A 12,457-nucleotide genomic window follows, 5' to 3' on the forward strand; every position below is an offset into this window, starting at 1 on the left:
TGGTTCGAATCCCGGCTGGGGCCTTTCTGTGTGGGGTTTGCATGTTCTCCATGTGTATGTGTGGGTTCTCTCCAGCTACTCTGGCTGCCTTCCACCACCCAAACCACATGTTTAAGGTTAATTGGTAACTCTAAATTGACCCTTGGAGTGAGTATGAGCTTTGTCTCGTCTGTCTCTGTGTGGCCCTGTGATGGACTGGGGACCTGTCCAGAGTGCCCAATGTTGGTAAAATTTACAATGAAATTGGTATATTCACATCTCCTAGTAAGCTAGGTTGATGTGTGAATAAGCCAACATGTATAGGCAGTGGCATCTTATTCATCCATCCATATTTTCATTATTTACACATATTTTTTCTGACAAAATATTCTTGGTGAAAAAGGCATATTTTGTATTTTTTGCAACAATCTTACACACATTCTGAAGTAGGTAGTAAAATCCTACAGAAAATCTTTTACCGCAGATGCAAAACACTGATTATCAGAGCAGTTAAGAATTGCATGAAATCAATCTATTCATATCCAAACACATTACCGGTCCTTATCCTCTGCCCTTTGTCATGTTGCGCTGCCATGTTCCTGCAGTAGTCCATATGCCTCAAACAGTACCGCAGCACTAGAATGTGCCCTTTCACATTTTTTCACTGCAATCACAGTTTTCCTGCACACTTTGAAGTGGGGAGGTATTCAGTTGGTTGTCACCAGCAATTTTTTGCTGCTAGATATCACTGCGTCCTACGCACTGGATCTTTAAAGCTGGTAATTAAACGAGCCATAAGATTACATTTCAACAGGCTCTTTGCATATTCATATATTAAGCTTTCTAGCATTACTATGTGGGTGTGCATGCAATTTTTGTAATTAAGATCTGCAATCTCTATTAATTTAATTTACACTAACCATGTCTCTGATGTGGGTCTTGTAGGGGCGGACGTCATCAACTTTGATGGTCAGGGTGTAATCTCATATCGTTTTAAGGTAAAAGGTTTATCTATTTATTTATTTTTTGCTTGTTTGTTTTTTCAAATCTCTGTGCTAAATAATCATTCTAGCTCAGTCTTTTCAAAAATCAAGATATAACAGAGAATTTGATGCGATCTAAATATGAATGTTATTCATATAGTAAAGTAAAAATAAATATTTTGTAGTGATATCATGATAGACCCTTTTTTTATGAAAACCATCCATCTGCGGTGTTAACATAAACCCGGTGCGGGGGTTTATGTTGTTTGCTTACATTTGCGCAGGTGAAGAAGATGAAGATCATTAAGGATGTGATTGCGCTGAGGTTTAAGACATCAGAAAGTGAGGGTGTGATTCTCCATGGGGAGGGTCAGCAAGGAGACTACATCACCCTGGAGCTTCACAAGGCCAAGCTCCTGCTGCAGATAAACCTAGGTGAGCTGAAAATGTGTGTCATTATGGAGATGCATGTTTTCTCTGTCATTCATTGGATATTGATTGAGTGTCAGAAGTGTATAACCATCAGTACGAGTTTAACAATAACTAAAATTTGTTCCATTTCTTTTAAGTTAATTTGATCTTTTAAAAGTTAAGCTGTTTATTTTTCACATCTGTGAACAATAGCTCCCAATCATTTACTGTCCGTCACCTGTGTTGCTTACAGAACCTAGTTTTAGGATTGCAACTGCTGCAGCTATATAACATTGAGGTAAAAAAAGAAAGTCGGTCAAAGAAAAGTTTGATGTGTTATTTGAGCCAGTGTGCAATCTGTGTATAGTTTTGCTCTCATGTTTGTGAGGAGGACATAATGTTAGCCCAATGCACCATCTGCTATGAATTTGAATAAGCTGGTTGACTTGTCTGTATTTTGTATTTGTGAAAAACTTACCAAACACTTTATGGAAACCCACGGAGAATGTTAATGTATAGTCAGGTCACATTGTATGACATTGAATTAGTAAATCATAAAAGTCACGTGAAAAAATGTGTTCACTGATCTGTATTCAGCTGCTGTTCACACGTTTCACTAACCATATTCTAATAAATCAAGTTTTGACATACTTTCAGTGTTAAGTGGTTGCATTTGTAACACATTTTTACATGTGCATTGCAGGCAGTAACCAGTATGGCTCTATACTGGGCCATACATCTGTGACCACTGGCAGCCTCTTGGATGACAATCACTGGCACTCAGTGGAGATTGAAAGATACCGTCGTAACGTCAACTTCACATTAGATAGACACACTCAGCACTTCAGGACCAATGGAGAGTTTGACCATCTCGATTTGGACTATGAGGTGAGGAGTAAACTATTATGAGCAACACAGAACTAAAGCAAGTAATTAAAAGTTATCCCAGCAGTTGATGAAGGAATGAATCCAACCTATAAACCTAATTACATATGGTATGTAAATGTAGATGATGAGTAGGTGGTATTCATACAACTGTGTAAATAATGTTTGCTATGTACTTAAATTATTTTTTATACTGTAACTCTGTGTCTGTATAGACAAAAAAAAATCCCCTTGACATTTTCATCGAAAAGCCTTTTGAGTGGCCGAATGTTTTAACAGTAGTAATCTTGATGCGCAGTTATGGGTAAGTACAGTTACAAAAAATAAGTGGTAGACTATGGAAGCAGTGAATTTCTGAAATGTCAATTGATTTATTCTGCCATCTCAGTTTTGCATGTGAAGTCTTATGATGACATCATTGAAGATCATTGATCATTGAAGATCTGCCTGTAATGCTCAACTGGCGACTGCATAAAATAAGAACATGATAATAGTTTGTTTTTCACTTCCAATCCTCCAGTGCACGGGTACCCTGCTCATTGAACAAATAGTCACATTGTTAAAGGAACACAGAGCAAAACAGGGCTGGAGCACACAGACAACTTGAGAAACTAGTTTGCAGCCTTAGCTTCACTTTGCACATTGTTTTGTAATTGTATGGGTTTTAACTTAAGCGTGGAGGTGAGCTACAGGCTTCTTGAAAAACTCAATGAGAACTGAATGTGTTCAGATACAATCTGAACCCTCAAAAACAGCTGGGAGTCTAAAAAAAGTTGCGCCATACCTAAGTCAAGGGATGAGTTTGTGAAGCTCTTTTTTAAGCTTCTGTATCATCTTCTATATCCCTGTTTCAACTTCATTCCTTGTGCTCATGCACTTTACTGATTTGCAACTCCATTTAAACTTCTCATCACTGGTGATCAGTACGGTACACTGATACCACACAGGAAATTAGATATTGGTTTCTCACTGTGCTGCGGTGCTAATCCATAAAACTCATATAATTAATGGAAGCCGGTAATGGAATGCAAAGACTTCAACTAATAATTCTGAAAACAGGAAATTTATTTTGGAATGCATGTCGATATGAGCGTCTGCATGCATGTGTACAGTGAGACTGTATGTGGCAAAATGCATGTGTGTGTTTGTATTGATATGCCTGTGCATAACTGTGTGCACTTTACAGGGTATTGCTGATGTGTCTGATCTACTGTACTGTTAAGTAGGATTCTGAGAAATGGGGCAGGACAAAGCACAGTCCAATTAAAACTGAAGCTGTTGAATTAAGGGATCTTCAGAGAAATCAATTCACTGCATAAACTGTTCCAGTAGACGGTGTGTGTGTGTGTGTGTGTGTGTGTGTGTGTGTGTGTGTGTGTGTGTGTGTGTGTGTGTGTGTGTATGTGTGGTGGGGGTCAGGAGTGAGACTGACAGAGATGTGTCTCTGGTGCATTCTGATTCCATCCTTGCAGTGGTGTTGGCAGATTAAGCCCCTTCACAGATTGCAAAATTATGACCAGCTTTTAGTCAAAGTGTACCTCTGAGCTCCACTTACTCTACACACTCCATCTTATGTGTGTGTGTGTTTGTGTGCACGTCTGTACGTCTGTACGTTTGCAGCTTCCATTTAAGCCCGTAGAATAAATATCAGGGTGCATCTGAGTCTACCCTTGGCAGTAATTACCAAGACTACTGGACCATCACCAAAGACATACACAACAAAAACTTGCACACATAAATACAGATAGACAAATCAGCTGGCAGTTGCACACTGCTCTCCATCATCTTTGCTTGCTTCAGGGCTGAGAGCTGTGTCTGAAAGAGAAAAAAAAACAGAACACATGTACAAATGTAGAGAATTATGAGGCACGGTTTACATTTTCCTCAGTTCTTTGTCCTTCAGGCACTGCCACCAGATGCATGTTTATTAATATCCTTAGTTGATATTTGTTTTCTTGCTTTTTTGTTTTTTTTGTTTTTCATATTCTGTAGCACTCTGAGGTTCGGAAGAATGTAAAGTGCATTATAAATAAATCCATTATTATTATTATTATTATTATTATTACTCTCCGTGTCCTCACATCAGTGCTCTAATCATCACATCTGTTTCCAACAAGCTATTGCCTTCTTCCTTCTTCTTCCCTCCCCGCTTCCTTCGTCACATTACACAAACTTTAATGTCGGTCTGCATGTAAAGTGTATGTATCAATGAAGATTTATTCTCAAGGATCTGGTTGAAAATGTGGTGTCGGATCTATCATTATTGCTTTTGTAACACATTTCAAATAATGTACATTTGATTTCAGGGATTTATAGATAAGACATAGATCGTTCACCTGCGTGTATTCACATATAGTATCTGGTATATGACATTTGTCAACAGCACAATATGATGCCAGCATAATGGGAAGTTTTAGACTGTTTTTAGATAATGCTTCTCATTTTGCTGTCATGTTGTAGTCTTTAAATTGAAGTGCCAAGTCTAGACTTTAATTAGTATTAGCTTTACATCTGTAGTGGAGGGGAAAAAAAGCTTTATTGAGATCTAACTTTTATGACACAAGTAAAAAAAATAAATAAATAAATAAACATTTAGGTAAACATCACTTGCTGTGTCGTCATTAGGGGTATTTCTTTAAAATGCAAATGATTTTCAGGTTTCCTCTTGTTCTGATGGGTCCACCAGGACATTTGCTATTTTCCTCTAGCTGGTTAAAGAAAACTTAAACTGAAGATCCAAATGTCAACTTTAACTTTGAGTCAAACCTGAACCATTTAAACTCTCCTGTTCATGATATTAACAATTGGCAGCCAAAGAAGGTATTAGCAGCTAATAGTCAAACCAATTATATTTGAAACCTTCCAATTAGGGAATTATGTGTTTTAGAGGAACACATTTTACAAGCAGTAATTTCAATGTTGAAGTCAGCCTACTCCACTTACACCCCAAACTTGGCACCTTAATGTAGTATTCATTATTTTACTCTGCAACTAAGACCCTCACACAAATGACTGTATTAGCATAATTTATAGAAGTAACCAGAATGGCTAATTGAATGTAAAATACACCTTCATGTTTTTTTTGTTGTTAGTTTGTTTCTGTTTTTACTCTTCATCTCTTTTTACCTCTTTGTCTTCTGTCTCTCTGTAGTTGAGTTTTGGAGGGATGCCATACAGTGGAAAGCCAGGGGGAGGCGGGAGGAAAAACTTCAAAGGCTGCATGGAGAGCATCAACTACAATGGAGACAACATTACAGACCTGGCCCGACGAAAGAAGCTAGATACTTCCAGCTTTGTAAGGGGGATTTGCATTCACACTCATGCACACACATAAACAAATTATTTGCGGAGATTCATAATTAACCAGGCACTTCAGCGACTGGTTAATTATGAGCTGTCAGTGACCCTTCCATGTGTTTAAACTGCTGTCTTCGTTCTCACTGTTATCATGACCGTAACCAACAAAGACAGGATTTCACTAAAGTGACTCATATTGACATATTATGTGTCTGTCTTTTTTGTCATCAAATGGACCACACACTGGAAGAATGGTGAATTCAATTTCAATTTCAATTTAAAGTGTTTTGCTATCCCCGTAATTAGATAAAAACATTCCCTGACACATTCTCCCTGATACAGTCATAGGCAAAAGGAAGGCCAATCCTGGTTCGAAAAAAAAAAAAGAAGTTGTTAGGTTGTCTTATCATTGCCGACCATATCACCATGAGTTAGAAATGACACATTTTTCAACATTTCAAAGGGAACATATTCAGGGGAAAAAAGTTTTTATTTCTTTGGTAGAAAACTTAAACAGCTCAAAAACACAACCTGGGTACTTTATTTGGAGACCCTAGATCTGAAAATATCTCTCACAGATAGCTATCTTGCATCTTAATCTTTATCACCCCTCAAAATCAACTTTAAGTCGTGCTACATTTGCTATTCTTATAGAGTGAACTCTTGGTCTAGCTCCTTTGCTTTGCTGTTAACAGCTAAGTACACAGAAGTTACACAGTTGTCTTAAGAAAGAAATAACCCCTTGTTACTTTGTTTAATGTTTAATTTCCATTGTAGGAAATTCCAATTTCTAATTTGCATTCTTTAATTGTTTTGTTTTTTATTCTTGTCCCTATTTAGAAGTTGAAAGGAGGCAGGGTCACCAGTCAATGATAGGGCCATACAGAGAAAAACAACCATACATGCTCACACTCACTCTTAGTGACCATTTAGAGACACCAATTAACCTAACAAGCATGTTTTTGGAGGTGGGAGGAAGCCGGAGTACCTGAAGAGAACCCACGCATACACAGAGAATTATGAGATGGTTTTATGAGTGGCGTAATAATCTTCACTGCCAACCCCTTGGGCATTTAAGCTTTCCTACCTGTGATTTGTTGTTTTATCAGTCTTGTACCTTAAAGAGCATGATCAATACCAGCTGTTCTTGCCTGCAATGCAGATGAGACAAAATGTAAGTATTTGAGAATAGAACTGCTCGGCGAATATTTTTTATCAGTTTGGTGTGGAAGTGTGAGTCGGGTTTTCTGTTTGTGCTCCTATTAGCTCTCAGGCAAAGAACTGTATGCTCTCTGAAATGGTTGTAACGTACTTCAAGAGTTAGCGAGTGCAGCTTGTGTCCAGATTACATTTGCATAGCAGCTCGAAGCTATAGGACATGTCTCAACTACAGGACACCCAGGATAGGAGTTCAAGGGGAGTCAAGCTGCTCACTCCCTAAAATAAGTTTCACCCTGAACTAAAAGTGAAAACAAAAATCTGTCAAAGCTATTCATGAAGAGAGCTTCATATTTTGAGAAGGAAATGTTTCAGTGTTTTTCAGTTGTATTTTGATCAAAGCATGTCACAGACAGGGAAATGCTTCCTGCCAGCTACAAATGCATCGGATCTTCTTTGGAGGTTTGGGATCATTATCTTGTTGTGAATCCTTGTTTCTTCTTCTTCTGTTGTTTGCACAGTGTGATGGGTTAATTAGGAAATATCCCAGTATTAAGTCAAAAGCATTGTGCTCTCTGCCAGTAAAATGTTCTCTGGGTTGCTAGCTACAACATGAGCCCAAAGCATTATAAGTCCACCCCCGGTCTAAATGGTAAAAGTTGTGAAATTCTAACCTTTATGCCCATGCTCCAAACACGGTGGTCAAAAAGTTGTTTTTTTAATTTATCTATTGTCAGGACCTGTTTCCATCATTTATCATCCTTACTTAGATGTTGAATTGCAAATGCTGGATTTTGCTGCAAGGACGAAGGAAAGATATAAAATGAGGATTTTATTTCTGCAAGTTTCTTGGCACAATAGAACAGTTCACCACCACTCCACAATCTCCTAAATCTTCCTAACGGTCTTTTTTCCTCCAGTCAAACTGGGGATTTGATTGGTCTTTCCAGCAATCACACAAGCAATCCCCTCTAATAGTTTTCTTTGTTCACAAGAACTCGACTTTATTGCAACCGTTTTTGTTAACTGCCATTTCCTGATTACATTAGATACTGAAGAAAATAGCTACTTAAGAATATTTTGTTATCTTCACTATTATCCTTATTCTGCTTTCTGAGCAGTGTAAGAGGGCTAGGCAGCTGTTAATGGGAGTATGTGAGTAAAGTAAGAGTAGCTAGTATTTATTAAGCTTTGCTTCTTTTTTTTTTTTTTTACATCATCTGGCTCATTAAGTTAAGAGACCTTATTAAAACTTACCTGAGAGCTCAGAGCTCTTTTGGTGTCCAAATGATTACATAATACTCGTTTTCCCTTTTTTTTTTTTTCTTTTTTCAAATGTACAAACAGAAAATCACAATGATATAGAATTCCTGATAAGATTGTGAAAAACAATGGGCCTCATGCAAGAAAATTTTCGTATTTTTATTCTAAATTTCTCTTACTTTTTTCGTAAGAAGGTCTTGTACGAACACGCCACGTCAGATTCAACAAACGCTCTTAACTTTGGAAAAAGTGTGTAAACGACCTGCGTAAATGATGAATCACACCCGTGCGTATTTAAGGGGCACGTGCCCGAGGATAGTAAATTTGCATATTCCACGCCCAAAATGATACCATATAAGGCAGTGCTTCCTCGCTCCTGTGCCAGGAAGTGTTGAATGTTAAGTCATGAGAATGGCATCAAGGCGCAAAAAGATCAACTTTACAGGTTCTGAGATTTAAGTTCTGCTTTCAGAGATCAAAAAGGAAAATCTGTCATTTTTAGCAGTAGTAGCAGTTAAATTACGGGACCTGCTAAAGCCAAGAAATGGGAAGCAATTAGGGGTGCTGTTAATTCAATGTCACCTGTGGTTCGTAATGTCACCGAAAAAAAAAAAAAAAGAAATGGTTTAATATGAAAATAGCTTAAAAAAAAACGTCTCGCCATGGGCAGGCGCTCGATGACTGCAACTAAAGCCGTGCAGTCAGTTGTTGCCTCATCATGATGGCACTTTGATGGGGGGTCCATGAGGGGGGTTATCTGGCACCACACCTTCTGGTCTGCCTGGGCTGGTTCAGGTAGTGGGAGACCCTCGTTCATGGCAATATTGTGCAAATCTGGCATGCCTTCTCTGGGCTATGGAGCAGTTTGCCCCCCGCTGTATCGAGACACCCCCACCTGGCCTTCAGCTCAGTGCGCTCCACAACAGCACGGGTGCTTTGATGCATATATGTGTCTCGTGCTCCAATTATGATTGGTAGTCCAGCCACGGGATGAAAGTTCCTCTTAATTAGTACTTGTTGGACAGGGGTGTATGGGAATTTGTTGTACCATGGGAGATAAACTGATGAGAGCTTTGATGACCAAGGGGAGCGCACGACTCACAGAGGACTGGGACACACCCGATCTGTCTCCAATCTCCCTCTGAAAGGTTCCAGTGGCCAAAAATCCAAGGGTGGTGAGGACCTGGACGTGTGGTGGAATTGGGTTTGATCGGCGTGTTTTTCTCTGGAGTTGTGCCTCTAGCAAGCTGCATATTTGCAGCAGCACAGTCCTTGCCAGTCTTAATCGCGATGTCAGCCATTCGTCTGTCTCCGTAAGGATATCTACACGCTCTGAGCCTGACGCGCTAAGGCATCCAAAAGTAGCAAGTCAGCCACTGGTTACATTTCCCATTGACCTTGTTATATACAGATTCAAATTAACCTTCAATTAGTGCATAATTTAAGTTAAACAGAATGATGTCAGTATCATTATGGGGTATAATGGATATATTTATTTATGTTTGCTTCAAAGTAATTAAATATACAATCCATTAGTCAAGCAAACTTGATTGGAACAACAGTGGACTATTTTACGAAACTCCTACGACAGCTCTGGATCACTCATAAATTCTGTTCGTATCCGAAAGAAAACATAAAATACGAAAAGATTGGTGAATGCGCAAATTTTCTTAAATCACTTGTACGCACGACTTAAGAACAAATCTGTGCGTACGAACGGTTGTTGCATGAGGCCCAATGTTTCCTCTTTAACTTAAGGCCTCTCGGATATCAGTTTATCTTAAGTGAGATAAACTTGAAACTTGAAAAAGATTTTTTTATCTTTCCCCTGTTCCTTCTCAACAGCAGACAGCGAGTGTAACTTCTTCAATCTCTGGTTAACTGACTGAACAAATGGAGGCACTAAACAAGTTCATTAAATCCACACATCTAATTTTCTTTGACTCAAACGGCAATTTATTTCTAATCAAAACAGATCCACTCACAGATTTTAGAAAGTCAAACACATAAACACAATCAGCAGTCGTTTATAGCTCATAAGGCTGCTTAATACCGTGTGTTTGCAAATTGTTTGATCTGGAGCACAAGGCTGGGGAAGCTCAGTAGTTAGTAGTACCTAAATAAAGTAATTATTTTTGTCCAGCAGACAAAATTCACCCAAGATTGTGTTTAGCCTTCATTTAAGAGACAATGTTAGTCTAAAGAAAGATTATTCTATGATGAGTACAAGCATGATGAGTCTTTGAATCCAAAATCTGTAAGAGACGACTGATGGTGATCTTGCAGAGGCTAGATTCAAAGTATGAAAAGCATAAAAATAACATCACATACAGCCACATAAAAGATTATTTAGCTCAAGACTAATTGAATTTCTGTTGTTTCTCTTTGTTGGTCCATCTCTTTTTTTTTTTTACATCTGTGTCCTAGCAGCGTAACCTGTCTTTCACCTGTGTGGAGATCCACACCTTCCCGGTCTTTTTCAATGGCACCAGCTTCCTGCAGCTGCCAGGTCGAGCCAATCATAACACAGCGTCTGTGGGCTTCCAGTTTCGGTCGTGGAACCCTGACGGCCTTCTTCTTTTCAGTAATCTTGATGACGGCACACTGGAGATCTCCCTTGAGGATGGCAAAATTATAGTTCATGTCAATGTGTCAAAGGCAGCCAGGAACTACCGGGTAGACCTGTCATCAGGTGAGTTGGTGCACTCAGCCATCAAACTTCATGATCAAACTTGCCACATCAATACAACTATTGGCATTCTCAGTTTCTCTTGGCCTGGGCTTAATCTAATTTATTCAGATGTGTGTCTCTGTCTCAACAACTTTCCTGATGTATCTAGTCCAACAACACTAAGAAATGATTCAGGGACAGAAAGTGGTTTCTAGCAAATAAAACATATGGATATTGGTTTTCTGCTGCTACACTGAGATAATAGTTTTCTACTTTAAATCGACATTACTGATAATTATAAAAGTAAAGAAGTCAGATTTGATTGGTACTTAGTTTAACGTTTTACCAGAAACAAGCAGATAAGTTTGAAAATGCTTCATTTTTCAACAAAACTCAGTACAGCGGTGCCTTTTTTTTTATTCTTTTACTCTCGCACCTCTTTTCCTCTCACTCATCCTCTCAGAGTCTTGTTTCTTCCCTCCCCTTCCTTCTTCCCCCTATCTTTCGCTTTTCTAAGACACACTCGTTTATTCTGTCCACTGCTACTTTAATAGGCTATTATGCCCAGGGGTAAAGAGTTACCCTCTCGGCTAATTGGGCCTCAGCCCACGATTACATCAGTGTTAGAATACATGCACACAAAAATTACACATGCAAACACACACCCATTCAGTTGATGCTGTTATTTGTAGGAAGACTGCCACAGTGATATCTGGCTTCAATGACACAGTGATAAATTAGTATAGTTGTAATGAAGTGCATATTCCATCCTGCTGTAAAGGAAAGTGGTTGTTAGTATGACAATTGAGCCGAAGGTTTGTGTCCTCTTTTTCCCCTTCAGATGATGTTTGATTTGCTGTTTTGTACAGGATGGCAAAAGTGTGGATTTACTAAGAGATGCATCGTAGAGGTTGTTTTTGTGTCCTGACATGCAGGTTCTATGTTGATAGTTGCAGGGATTTGTATGTTGAAAGAGGGAAGTTTAATTGTGGACCGAAGGGATCATTTCTGTTCATTTTCATGCATGATTGCACCTACTACCAGCTCATGGTTCACTGGCTTGTTTCTGCAAAGATTCTGAGTCATCTTAGAACTTTTAGAATGAAAATATGGTTAAAATCTTTTTTTATAAATCTCAAACACAAATAGTGTGTTCACATGTGAGCTGAAAGACAGATGATATTAGTTTGTATCAATTTATTCTTTTCAAACGAGTTTAATTTATTGCTGTAATGCACATGCACAAGAACTTCATGTTAGGTTTAAATTTGGGCCAAATGTTAAAGCTTAGCCAACGTGTTCAAATGGCCATTGACAATCTTTGAGGTTTGAAGCCACTCAAACCATTTTTAGCCTGCATAAATATCTACAATCAATTAATAAATCTGTTAGCCATCTTTTCGAACGAACCCTGCTCAACGTGTCCTCTGAGTAGTCGTTAAGACTGGAAAAGACAACAATGGGTTTTAGATGATTAAAGCATGTTTTTTGTTTTTTTTTCCGTGATTAAAAGCCGTAATAACCTGCTGACACACTGGGAAAGTAAATCCCCCACATATATGCAAATAGTCAAAAATGAATGGTTTTGTATACATCTTTATTATAGCAGCAACTTGCCACAACACTATTTATGACCTGTGAAGCTGTGGGTATAATCTCAATAGTGCGGGTGAATATTTTTGTCTCACTGTTTTACTTAACTTACAAATGAACTCTTCCCTCTCTTTTCTTCTTTTCTTCGCTCATTTGTTTAAAATAGAATATATGTATATAACAACTCTCTGAGAGAACGGCCTTAATATCCTTACAC

General features: G+C 38.5%; 1 protein-coding gene across 3 annotated transcripts in view; it reads left to right on the forward strand.

Annotated features, from left to right (window-relative positions):
- cntnap2a (contactin associated protein 2a) overlaps window positions 1-12,457 on the forward strand; it is a 350,220-nt gene that overhangs the window by 189,858 nt on the left and 147,905 nt on the right. For 2 of the 3 annotated variants that reach the window (XM_075452129.1, XM_075452131.1), the window contains exons 5-9: window positions 925-977; window positions 1,247-1,397; window positions 2,077-2,261; window positions 5,410-5,553; window positions 10,404-10,668. In XM_075452129.1, the coding sequence (XP_075308244.1) occupies window positions 925-977; window positions 1,247-1,397; window positions 2,077-2,261; window positions 5,410-5,553; window positions 10,404-10,668 (798 nt within the window). The remainder of the gene's footprint in view (window positions 1-924; window positions 978-1,246; window positions 1,398-2,076; window positions 2,262-5,409; window positions 5,554-10,403; window positions 10,669-12,457) is intronic. The other variant, XM_075452130.1, reaches the window with a different exon arrangement.

The sequence above is a fragment of the Odontesthes bonariensis genome, chromosome 20 (genome assembly GCF_027942865.1).
Source record: "Odontesthes bonariensis isolate fOdoBon6 chromosome 20, fOdoBon6.hap1, whole genome shotgun sequence".
In the NCBI taxonomy this organism is placed as follows: Eukaryota; Metazoa; Chordata; class Actinopteri; order Atheriniformes; family Atherinopsidae; genus Odontesthes; species Odontesthes bonariensis.